Below are 12,881 nucleotides of genomic sequence, written 5' to 3'. Positions count from 1 at the left end.
TCATTATACTGAGATATTTGGTTTAGAAATCCTGTTTGAGAAGGAAGAGTGCCACCTACTGGTCCTCCAGCACCACTTCAACCTGATTTTCCTCAGAGGTCCTCCATCCCCACACTGCCCAGCTAGGTTTAGGTTACATAAGCCTAGGCAGTAGTATTTCTTCAGGTACCTAAAAATTCAGGACTAGTCAGTTAATCTACTGCTATCATTTAGTATCTTGTAACCATTTAATATCTACCAAAACTACCATGGCCCTTACTAGTGCTGTTGGTAGAGCATGAGACTCCTAATCTCAGGGTAGTGGGTTTGTGTCCCACGCTGAGTGCCAGATCCTCCATGTTGGAGGTTGGGCACAAGCCTAACAGCCCTGTCCTGTAAAAAACTAATCTTATGGAAAAGCAACAGGATTTTGCTGCCCCTACATGCCAGAAGGCATAACGGGCAAACATCCATCCACAACTACCACAAAATAAATCTGATGAAGGTTATTTTTTCGTCAAAAAATACATTTTTATTATTCTATCACGTTAATGACAAATTTTGTCAGGCGTTTATTAGGGAGACCCATTTACACATGCAGACATTTAAATTAAATATTAAATGTACATTTAAGAAACAAAAATAAACAATATCAGTCTAAAAATATATTAAAACAACCAGAAATAACACAAACATTTTTTTAAATATATACTTTATATTAGAATTTAATGTCGTAAGGCAATACAAAAAAAAACATCTAGAATCCAGCAGTTTCTTGAGCAATCAAGGGTTTGCATTGATGAATTTAAAAACGTGTCCGTGATTTTTTTTCTTCTAATGCGCAGGTCTGTATCACTTCATTTAAGCCTTCTCTACATTTCATATTTTCACAGTACACTCTTCCCCAGGCCAGAACTGTGATTTGTAGTAGTAGGTAGTGCAAGCGTTGCTGCAGTGATTATTGTGCCGGTCTTTAAGTAAGCTCACTCAGTTCCTGAAAAACAACTTTGGCATGCTGCCCTATTTGTATCTTTTCGAGTAGTAGATCATGAGTCCCATTGTGATCACAAACGCTGCGCCAACGAAGGAGACAAAAGCAATCGCTGGGCGCTTTGTGAGGAAGAGACACTCGGGGCAGTAATCATTTTTTTCCAGGCACTCCTGCTGGGCGTCCGAAGTGCTGGGGAAGCCGTTGTGGTCGATGATGTTCCTGTAGTGCACGAGGGACGATTTCACGACGAGCTCATCGTGGACGACCCCGTACAATCCGAAGCCAGGGTCACTTTGATCATTGAAGGCGTAGGCAAAGTAACCTTGGAGGTTCACCCCGTCCAGCAGGTGAGCTGAAAGAGTGGACACAGTGTTCGGTGAGTCAATAACCTGAGGTGTGAGATACATTTTTCTCAGTTATTGTACTAAATTTTGTTATTGTGGTTGTCTGCTCCTCTTATTTGTGATTTTTGCGAACCTGTTCCATAAAACATATTTCTTGATTGAGAGGATGTGTAAGGATTGAAGCAGACTAACAGGATTTATTATTTGTTCTGCCTTGACACATAAGGTATTTATTACATCTCTGGTCCTATACTAATTCAGCAACTTTTTTTATTTATTTCAGCTATCAGTCCATTCTCTAACCACTTCTTCTAATTCAGGGTCACCGAGGAACTGAAGCCTACCCCAGCAAGCAATGGGCACAAGCCAGAGTACAACCTGGATGGGACACCAGTCCATCGCAGGGTACACACAACCAGAGACATACACACACACACTGGGGCCAATTTTTCCGGAAGCCAATTAACCTACCAGTATGTTTTTGGATTGTGGGAGGAAAAAGGAGCACCTAGAGGAAACCCACGCAAACAGAGGGACACCGTACAAAATCCACGCAGATAGCACCCCAGGGCCCCAGCACTGAGAGATAGTAATGCTAACCACTGGGTCACTGCTCTGTCCAATAGCAGTTATATTTAGGTAATAATGAAAAACAAATAATCAAATAAAAAACAAGAATCTAAGCCATGACATGATACAGTAGGGAAGTTAACCCCAGAGTCTTAGCTAAATCTGGCCAGAATCTGGCCTGTCCGAACGCTTTAATTCAATTATTCCTCAGTTCTCCACCTGATATGCTGTACAGTGTGGCTCTTTGTGCCTAACAGCCATGTTACATGCCATCTAAGTGGGTGCTGCACTTCAGTTCAGGATGAAGTGGCACCTGTCCTCTGTATGAAGCACTCTGGCATTTATATAACACTTTTCGTCCCAAAGGATTACAGTGATTAGTAACTATTACAATCAGGGAAGATCCTGCAGTCCTAGCGGACAACGCGTAAGGGTTTATAGCGCCATCTCCTGGAAAATGCTGGAACTCATTTGCTATTTATGTACTGTCGTACACTTGAGGTAATGACTATCATATTTATGAGCCATAGCTTTGCAACGGAGCATTACAGTCATACCATACTTCACAAAAAATAATTTTACAGTCCTATCATTTTATATATAAGTTACAAGCAAGGATCCCATGATTAACAGAAAAATGAAAACTTAAAGATGGAAATATCCCTTTTTTGCATTTGGTCCCATTTCCTTTGTCAGTTCCATTGCGTAGTTCTGTGGTTTTCTTCTAGAGAAACATTGTACAGTAGATCCTTTTAGGAAGGTGAATAGCAGGGACTTCAAAAGCTTCAGGTCCCCAAAGAAACCGTGCAGGTTCGTGAGAGTCCACTCTTGGCAAGCACGTCAAACAGCTTAATGATTAAGTTGTACTTTAGGGACGTTTGTGTTTTCCGTTCAAGCAGGAATGTGCAGGTTAGCTACTGGAAAGAGTCAGAGCCCCAAAGCAAATTATAAACGAGATCTCCACACAGTTCTTAACGCTATACAATTGTGTAGGTTATCTTGCCCAGATAGTATAGAAAGTGATGGGAAAATGCAATTATAGAAAAATATTTTAAAACCAGCTTATTTCTACAGCTTAAAATCATGTACGCCACACAGTGTAATAATCAACAAGGTAGCTGTTCCAAGTGTTTCCTAATGAGCGAAGGCTCGACTTTACACAACAATAAAAGAGTAAAACAAACATTTAAAAACATATTCAACTTTTTTTGTTACAAGGCTCAATTTTTGATGTATCCGGTGACATCTACATCAAAAAGAGGCTCCTGGAAAATAACCGGCCTGCAAGTTTCAGGTACCACTTACCCTTGAGCGCTTCGTTGATGTAGTTGTAGATGTAGTAAATGCGGAGGTTATCTTGCAGCCGGGCCTGATCCTCATCCACTCCGTTGGCCATGATGTAGATGGGCACATTCTTATACTTTGTCTTCACCCAGTTCAACACCTTCCGCAGGCCCCAGGGCACTACAGGAACTCTCCCCCGAGACCTCACCCAGGTATTGTCCAGTAAGTAGTGCACCTCGAGCTTGTTGTCATAATGGAACTTCTCCTCCACACTTTCAAAGACCAGCGTGGTGGTGAAATGGCTTAAGGCAAAGAAATCATAGGTCCCTCTCACAAGCTTCTTGTCTTTCTCACTGAAAACAGGGAGGTGGTAGCCGAACAAGTCTAGGGTGTTGCGCTGCTGGAGCCATTTCCTCATTCCCTCTGGGTAATCCCCGTCCCCAAATATGGGCTCCGCAAACCAGCCAATGCGGAAATCCAGGACCCTGATGGCTGGCTCTACGTCATCCCGGGAGACAGAATAGGCCGGCTCCACCCAGTCCATGTGCAAAGTGAGGGACACCTGCCCCTTCTGGGCTTCCCGAAACTCTTTGTCGTACACGTGCCAAGCCAGGGCGTGGGCCTTCAGGAGATGATGGCCAACCATGTATTCAGGGTTTCCCATGTTGGGCTCGTTCAGGGTGATCCACATCTTAACATGACCCCCTAGATGTTTAAAACATAGCCTGGCGTATTTGACAAAGGCAAGCACTGTCTCCATGCTCTGCCACCCTTTCTTGGCATCCATTGAGGCAGGCAACCCAGAGTGCTTTGCAGTACGGTGCCACAAAGTGACAACAGGAGTCACATTTCCTTGGAGGAGCTCAGCGGCAAAGCACTTATAATAGCCCAGGAGGGTTGTGTTGGCCTCGGACACATTGCCCGTGGGGAGGATGGATGACCAGTTGAGGAAGAAGTGGAAGTGAGAGACATGCATCCTGCGTATCTGAGAGACCTGGTACCGGATAGCTGCATAGTCTGAACAGTGTGTTTTACGACGGGATGACACCCTGGCCTCGCTCAGCTTCTTCAACTCCCCATTCCCTGATACATTCCAGATATAAACATTAGGATCAATGAACTGAGAGGGGGTCACCTCCACCTGGAAAACAAAACCAGCACAAGACACAAAAAAACCATATTCACATGCTTCTATATTTTTTATAAACTGGAAGTGATTATATACCTGCTCAATTTGTACTAGGCAGTTGTCATTTTTGTCTCGGTGACTACCCTTGTAATGATAAAAGGAACAAAGAAGGGCTGACAGCACTGACACACACTCATTTACTTATTCTTCTTTTGATATACTACAAGCTCCCCAAAGATTTCCAAAAATGTCAGTGCCGACTGGAGGAGAGGCACATCCCTCACTGCTGTGTGCCAGCAGTGGCCCAGTCCATGGGATCACTGTTTCAGTGTGAACCAAAGGAACTCTGGCCAACTTACTCCGATAGAAATACCCAGCAGCATCACTGGCATATATTCTGGAACTGCCCTAAAATAAGGCTTTTCTGGAAGGAGTTACATGAGGCCCTGGAAACTATATTTGAAAGGAATGTACCCTTTACATTTGAGGCTTTATATTTTGTCAAACTGGACTTTGATTGGAGGGGAACTGACGAATATTTGTTTGGAATCCTTATATCAGCAGGGTAGAAAGCTATAACAAGAAAGTGGCTTCTCCCAGATTTATCAACAATGAATGAATTGGATTGAATTGATAAAGGAAATATATATAATGGAAAAAATAACATTTTCACTAAAATGAAAAAAATTGTCAAATATTGGTCTAGATGGGTTCAGTACATTAAACCTTTAAGGTCGGAGTTTGTTGAGATACAAAATAACTGAAACTTAAGAAGGTACGTTTATATAGTCTCCTCCCTTTTCATGTTCATAAATGTATACATCTTCCTCATTTTGAATGTATATAGTTTTGTTTAAAAGTTATATAATTGTAAAATACTAGGGGAAGAAACAGGAATAGACCATTTTTGCTTGTAATAGTTGAAAGTATATTGTAAAAGTAAGGCTGAATAATTGTGGTTTATTTGTAAAATGGTTTTGTTTTGTTCTCCAAAATAAAAAAATAAAAAACAGAAATACCCAGCAGGACTGAGTTAAATGTGAGTCCCCACCATGGGATTCTTGTCACCGTTAACACGTGGTATGATCCAGGCTGCAGCTAATGATGTCAGGGCTGAAGTCAGAGTCAGACATAACCTGAGCTCTGAGCTAGTCCCTCTATTGCTTGTATCTCAGGGAATGGCAATTTGTCTTTTACAAATAGTTACATCTTAAATAAATGCAACAACACCCAAAAAGTGTTTGGGGTACGTATTCTACAGCAAGCTAATTTAAATTATGTTGCATATTTCTTATAAAAGAAATGAGATAGATCACTTGGAAACATATGCTCAATCCAGTGAAGTTCCAACTATAAAAGTTACGGGTAAAGGGGAAATCTTTGGATCCGTACACTGTGTGATCTTCATAGACCTCTACAATTTGTTTCAGGTGAGCTGTTTAACTCTCCTCCTTTTACATCTCCACGCTGGGGTAAATGAACTCAGATACACACGAGTGCAGTCCAATCAAACAAACAGAAAGATGCTCCTGTTTTTTTCGATTCTGCTGGGGTCATTCAGTTTATACAAAGAAAATAAAGTTATTCAGCAGGCTCTCTCTGATTCCACAGTTTGCGATAAAAAGGGATCGAAATGTGAGTGAGGGGGGGTATTAAACCTTTTCTCTCCTGGGAAGATTTTTAAACATACCAGCAAGGTTGTGGTAAAGGTCAGGTCATTATTATCTGTGATCAATCAGATAACACATTTTTCTCTACCTGCAGCTAAAGGGATAGATAACCCTGAATCATCCACAACACTAACACAATTGCCAGATTGCTGTTCATACAGTTCTCCAGATGTAAACTGCATTTATGTTGCACTTATGGTATGTGCATCCAGCCTATTAATTAATTACCACAATTGAACTGTACCTCACTACATTACCATAATTTCAATATGGTAGAGTGCATTGTAGATGAGTACAATTGTTTGTGTTTTAAAAGGCATCATATATATTTTCACTTAACATCTACCGAGAAAAAAAAAGATATGATATTTTTTTTCCTTCAATTAGAACAATATTTATTGTTATCCTTGTGAGTTTTCTTAAAAAGAGAGTGATCACAGACTTGTACGAAGGTAATCAGAAGCCACTTTTAAACAGCCATCAATTGATGTGAATAACTGATCTGTGTTAAATTATGTTAAAGTCAGAAATGTACATTAAGTGTAACCTAACTTTCCCAATTATTATATAGCTGACGTACTGTAGTCACAGAATACTACGAAAAGTTCTAAGTTATAAGTGCTGAAGTTCTAAGAAACTGAGAGATGTAGTCAGATAAGAATTTGAGATTCCAAAAGTTCAAACCCAGAGAATATTTCGGTAAATTATTTCTCAATAGCTCTATTCATGACAGCAAAGTCTCACTATATGCAAATAAAGGCTTTTGCCCTTAACGCTCTTTGCATTTGACCGAGTAAGCTAAATTTTAGTGACTCAACAAAGTATCCTTGCCCATCCCATGCTTACCGACAGTGCTGTGCTATTTATTTATTTTTAATTTTCAAACAACCAGGTCATGGTCTAACCTATTACAACGTGTTAAATTGTATTACTATATGTTTTAAATCCTCCTGTAAAACCAATGCTTAACACATTCACAGCTGTTGTTGGTAATTGTATTTTGTTCGGAACATCAATGCTGAACCTGAAGGTGAGTCTAACAAACAATTTCCTACTTTATCTGTACTATAATGTTCCACAAGACCATAAACTTTAAAAATATGCTATTTTCAAGAGCCATCTAATCATCCATGAAGGTATTATTTCCTAAGCCTTGGCAAAGAGAGTATCTAATCATCCATGAAGGTATTATTTCCTAACCCTTGGCAAAGAGAGTACTCATATAAGCTTGCTTACTATGAGTAAAAGATCTAAACTTTTAAATAGCATTGGTATACTTATGGTATTATCCCATTACATTATTAAAAAATTGTCTTACTCTGATATAAAGTAACGCCAAGTTCCAAATGATTTGTTCCAAGCTCCTTTTCAAATTTATCCCAGGACCAAGGAACTAAAAGACTGCATTCCTCATTCCTCTTTGTACACTGTAGTTGGTGAGTCAATAAAGAAACCTGGTTATAAGCACAAGTGTAAAGCAAAGCGTGTTTGAGCCTAGGAATTTCATGTATGTCTTCCGCTAAAATACCGACTTTATTCAGCTGTGGGGGAGATCGTGTGTTAAAAGCGTTTATCTAGATTTTCAGTATTACACACACACACTCAAAACTCCTGTTAATATCTACCTACCTGTATGGAGTTGGCAGCTACACCCCAGGCAAAGTTGCAGGGAAAAACTCCTGTGGCAGGCATGTTCTCCGGCAGCAGAGGGAAGCCATTTTTCTCAATCAGTTTCTGGTAGAATAAGGCTGAGGTCTTGGGCTCTCTTTTCAAATTTGGGCTGTCAAAATCCACATAGAACAAACCCCGGCGAATACCATACTCCCTGGACCACTCAAAGCCATCTACCAGAGACCAGGCAGTGTAGCCCATCACTCGAACATTGTCGTACGTTATTGCTACAGAAAAAGAGAAACCATGTTTTGAGTCACAATGGCTAAGAAGCAGGCCCTGTACCTGCAATAAAGGTTAAGTGATAATAAAGAATAGTGATGTAGATCCAACAGGGCATATGAATGTCTGAACTTCTCATAATTCATAAAGAAATGCTAAATAACAATTTAAATTAGCAGATTACCTCCAACAATGTTTCTCTACTGTAAAGTTTCCCATACTTTATTGAGCAAATCATAGAATTCTAATTCAGTCCTCATCTTGTCATTCCTATTTGCATCTAATGTATGGTATACTGAGCATCAAAAGAAATGCAGCACTTAGAACTGCAACAAATTCATGCTGTTATCAGGAAAATCACAGAATTGTTTTTGTAGCAGAAGAACTAACGTTTTATTGAACTGACATGACATGGGTAAGTTCATTATAATGCTTCTCATCAATAGGGGTCTGTTGTGAAGGTCACAGGCACATAACACATGTGGCCACAAATAACACAGTGGGGCACAATACAAACTGGACCTCAAGATTTCCTGATGATATTCAACAGGATACCTCACCTCATTTCCTGTTCCCAACTGTCTTACTAACAAGGTAAATTAGTGCTTATGCAACAGAGTCACTCTAGTATATTACAGTCAGTCATGGACAACCATATGACACCATACACATTCAATCAATATCCAAAATCTATATAGTTTACTTTCATAAAAACTTACGTGGATGAATAAAATTCTACATTTCATTTGATGCTCTGTAATATATAAATTGTCTCTCAGCAGTGAAATTAAACACCTTCCTATGTTACCTAATCAAGAAGAAAAATACTAGACTGGATGAAAATGACAACTACATTTTGTAAGGACGTCTTTTTATACTGTAGATAATTACCACAGTTGAGAAACTGAATTTACGGCATTGCTGCTATGATATTCAGCAGGTCAGGTCATTTTCCCACTGGCTATCATGTTATAGCTATGCTTTACAACAACCATGGTGTTGAATTAACTATGATTAGGTTCAAGAAGCTCAGGTGGGTGGCTGCGTCAACAGGCATAGGCTGCCAAGGAACAGGTAAAAGTTAATTCTATGCTAAAAAGAGAAGAAAAACACAAGCTGTGGAACCTTCTTCAGGCTCTTCTTCACATCACATCTGAAGAAGGCTCCACAGCCGAAACGTGTTTCTTTCCTTCTCTTTTCAGCATGGAATAAACCCATTACTTGTTGCTATGATTAGGTTTGTCCCTAAGACTCACATTTTAGGGTCTCCATGATAAACCTTTTCAGGTAGTACATGTGTTTGGGGTCCTCTGTCTTGGTGTTGCCATTGACAAACCAGCCATTCTCCACGATAAAGATCCTGGGGTTGTCATACTCAGCCTTTATCCAATAGAGCAGCCTGCGCAGGTCGAGATCCTCTGTCTGCCCGAACTTGAGGCTCTCGTTAATCAGATGGAAGCTCAGAACGGGTCCGAAAGAGAGGGCGAAGAAATCCGCAGTGCTGTTTATCGCGCGCTTCTCTTCCTCGGTGAAAGAGGGCAGCCTGGAGGACAGGTTGCTCTTCATGCACGGCGGGTAGTCGCCGTCTATGAAGATGGGCTTGGCGAACCAGCCTAGGACAAAGTTGAGAGAGCACTGGCAGGCCTGGATACTCTCTCTTCGGGTCTTGCTGGGTCTTATCCAGTGGGAGGCCAGAGCGATGGAGACCTGGCCGCCCTGTTTTGGCCTGTACTGCTCATCATAAAGATGCCAGACAGCAGCATGTGCCTGCCATGAAAGAGAAAACAGCACAAAAATTACACTAATTCCTATCATGCCCTAAAACAGTATGAAATAACTTGATCATGTACTGTACTTACTGGCTATAATGTCTTTAACGTATTAAAAAAATCTATTGCATACATCCATCCATTTTCTAGCCACTTTATCCAATTCAGGGTCATGGGGCAGTCAGAGCCTACCCTGGAAACAAACAGGTGCAAGACAAGGTACACCCTGGATGAGATGCCAGTCCATTGTAGGGCACACACTCGAATAAACACACTCGCAACAGGGCCAAAATTAACCCACCCCTATGTGTTTGGACTGGGAGGAAATGTGAGCACTAGGGGAAAACCCATGCAAACACAGGTAGAGCACAGCATAGGTGCTATAGTTGATAGCACCCCAGATCCAGAATTATTCCAAGGCCCCAGTGCTAGAAGGAGGCAATGCAAACCATTGCGTCACCGTGCTGCCCCAAATGTATACATAATATAAAAACCTTACTTGTACATGATATTTTAGGTATACACAAAATTAATAATGAAGGCCTACTGTTTCTATAATATGAGTCCAAGCAAGGTGAAGATACTGTCTACGCTTATTACAGATGTGAAATATAGCCTTATTGAGAGCATGCATATTATGCCTAAATCAGTTTTAGACTTTTGCCTTGTGATCATAATCTCAAATGATCAAGCGCTGCCTTTGGGACAAAGTGCAGTTTGATGGGTCTCAGTCTATCTTGCCTGCTAACCTGATCAAATTCTGAGGCACGCAGCAGGATGTGTTGCTACTTTAATACGAGGTCGAATATGACTGACTGGATAGAGAGAATATTTAATGTGATTTCAAGCAGACATCTTACACCAGGAGAGAGATTGGAAAAGGCTCGTTTCCCTGACTGATCACTCACATCATCAACAGCTAAGGTTCCTGGCATATTCGATTGAGTCATGTCTTCAAGCAGAGAAGACTATGGCATGCAGAACGATCAGTGTTTAGATGAAGCATCTATATGTAAACTAAAAATGAAATGAATGATACATAATAATGTCGAGAAGTAGTGTAATGTTTTATAAATCGCATTAAACGGCCATCATTCTCCTTCTAATAATAAATGTCGTTATTACTGAGGGGTCACAGTCACATCTATTTTACAGATGTAGTTTAAACAAAAGCGGCCAACATTCGGAAGGTTCTTGCGTTAAGAGGATGGCATTTTTCCAATAATGAAACTACCAGTAACTCAGATTTTCTGATAATCGGTTAATTCGGTTTTCTAATTTCCAAAATCAAATAATGTACATTTAAGCAACAACAGCTTGGTTCTACAATTATCCTACTTACCTAATTACAATAACGTTTCGCTAATTGATAACACCTCCTCATATGCAGTAAGTATGTCTATAACAGGTGTTAACAGGTGACCTTTCTCTGCATCTTATGTGATTTGAGGGGTTTTTTTTAACATGTGACTCAGGAAGCAAAAGGGTTGCAGATTTCTTAATGTCATGACTTTATAACAAATTTTGTTAAGTTTAAATTTGTTTCCATTTTTAAATTCGGCTTCCTCTAGCATCGATTTACAGTACACTCTCGTTGGTACTAATAATTGTTCTAATTGTTTACCTTATCTGGATCGTGTTTTACATTGTGTAAGAAACCTCATCCTAGTATATTTCCTCTGCTGTTTCATCGTGTCCGGCTGCTTTTCAAGATTGACGCTTGGGAGCTATTTGAAAACCATCTCTTGTGTAGCCGCAGTCTTTGAAAGCAAAGTAGGTGTACAGTGCCCGAGGTTTGTAATTTAGAATATGTATGGTTACTACTAAAACAAACTAAATAATGCCATACAGTAAAGGCATCTCACACATTAATAATACATTAATATATTATGTGAAATAATTAAATAATGTCATACAATTTCTCGTTGCGTTCTGTAAGCCACTACAGTTCTCTTTAAGCATTTTATCAAACTGAATCTACAAAACGCTTGTATTAACAACATTTTCAATTCAGTGTTTAAGCAGGAATTTATTACTACGCCACAGTCATCATAACCCCTAGGTACTTTCAAAAAAGAAAATCAGAAATACTGAATGTGTGCATTACCTTCAGGAGGTTATGACCCACTCTGAAAGGCAGCCCTGGATCACCTTTGATGCCAGGAGCAACCATACCGGTGCCATATCCATGCCAAGCCACAACGAAAGGATTGTCTATAGTGATCCAATATTTAACATCGTCCCCGAATTCTCTGAAGCAAAAATCGGCGAAATCTTTAAAAAAGTCCACTACAACGGGATTGATCCATCCTTGGTAAGTGCGCTGTAAACTCTCCGGAAGGTCCCAGTGGTAGAGCGTAACAACTGGCTGAACTCCTATTTCTTTCAGTCTTTGAATTAGGTTTCTGTAGTAACTCACCCCGGCTTCATTAAAGCTGCTGCGAGTCCCATTAGGGAATATACGTGGCCAGGAAAACGAAAATCTGTAGTGCGAAACCCCCAGTTTTTGGAGGGCACGAATGTCTCCGTGGATGTTGTGGTAACTGTCACTGCCCACGTCTCCTGTAGCTATCCTGTTGCCACCCCGGGTGAAAGTGTCCCACACGGACAGACCTTTGCCGTCTTTTTCAAAAGCCCCCTCGCTCTGATAAGCCGCGCTTCCAACGGACCACACGAAACCCTCTGGAAAGGTGCTATAAAGAAAGGCTTCATCCTCTGGAAAGGGGAGTTTGTTAAACCTTTCCCAGGTGTTTTGTCCGGCGCCTGGACCTCCAGCGACTCTCAGGACTCCAAAAGAAAGGACAAGACAGTGCACAAAACTTAACTTCATACTTAATGGCCTTCGGTATTTTGTCAAGAGATAGACAGGTATTTCTTTATATTCGAAGAAGAGGTGATCGTCTAGGTAAGACCAGGCATGTGGCTTGCTTTCTTACGCACTCGTTCAAGCCGCAGGACGAACTGTCATGTACTTGAATGGCAGTTTACCCTAGAAGAGCCATTCGTCTGTAGACCTGGGTAATCTATCAATCATTACCTAAGACTGCCCTAGCAGCGGAGCCGTTTTTCAGTGGTACCCATTCGTGTTCCAAAATAAGAAAATTCTCTTTGAAATTAAAATTATTCTTTGTTTTTTTTTCCTACGGAAGTAAAAACAATAAAAGCTTAAACCTTCCAATGATAACTGTACAATTGTACACTAGATCTAGGAAGTTGATTTTTATATATCTTAATAAAACATCATAAAACCCA

At 40.4% G+C, this 12,881-nt stretch overlaps 1 protein-coding gene across 1 annotated transcript; it reads right to left on the bottom strand.

The window, feature by feature from the left end:
• Positions 1-484: 484 nt before the first annotated feature.
• kl (klotho) lies at positions 485-12,601 on the bottom strand. Its single transcript, XM_088920041.1, has 5 exons — positions 11,737-12,601; positions 9,117-9,627; positions 7,597-7,865; positions 3,190-4,309; positions 485-1,322 (listed from the first exon to the last, which is right to left on the bottom strand). Exons 1-5 carry the CDS (start codon positions 12,457-12,459, stop codon positions 1,000-1,002), a joined length of 2,946 nt encoding a protein of 981 aa, XP_088776167.1. The 5' UTR covers positions 12,460-12,601; the 3' UTR covers positions 485-999.
• Between the last annotated feature and the right edge of the window lie 280 nt (positions 12,602-12,881).

This window comes from Atractosteus spatula, chromosome 7 (assembly GCF_055471065.1).
Source record: "Atractosteus spatula isolate fAtrSpa1 chromosome 7, fAtrSpa1.hap1, whole genome shotgun sequence".
Lineage (NCBI taxonomy): Eukaryota > Metazoa > Chordata > Actinopteri > Semionotiformes > Lepisosteidae > Atractosteus > Atractosteus spatula.
Note: the sequence above shows the minus strand (reverse complement) of the source record. Positions and strands in the feature narration are given on the sequence as shown.

Excerpts from the sequence above, each read along its gene's own strand:
- kl (XM_088920041.1), bottom strand. The coding sequence starts at position 12,459 with ATGAAGTTAAGTTTTGTGCACTGTCTTGTCCTTTCTTTTGGAGTCCTG. Across the intron at positions 7,866-9,116 it reads TATCATGGAGACCCTAAAAT|CAATAACGTACGACAATGTT; the intron begins GTGAGTCTTAGG and ends CTTTTTCTGTAG. Across the intron at positions 1,323-3,189 it reads CATCAACGAAGCGCTCAAGG|CTCACCTGCTGGACGGGGTG; the intron begins GTAAGTGGTACC and ends CCACTCTTTCAG.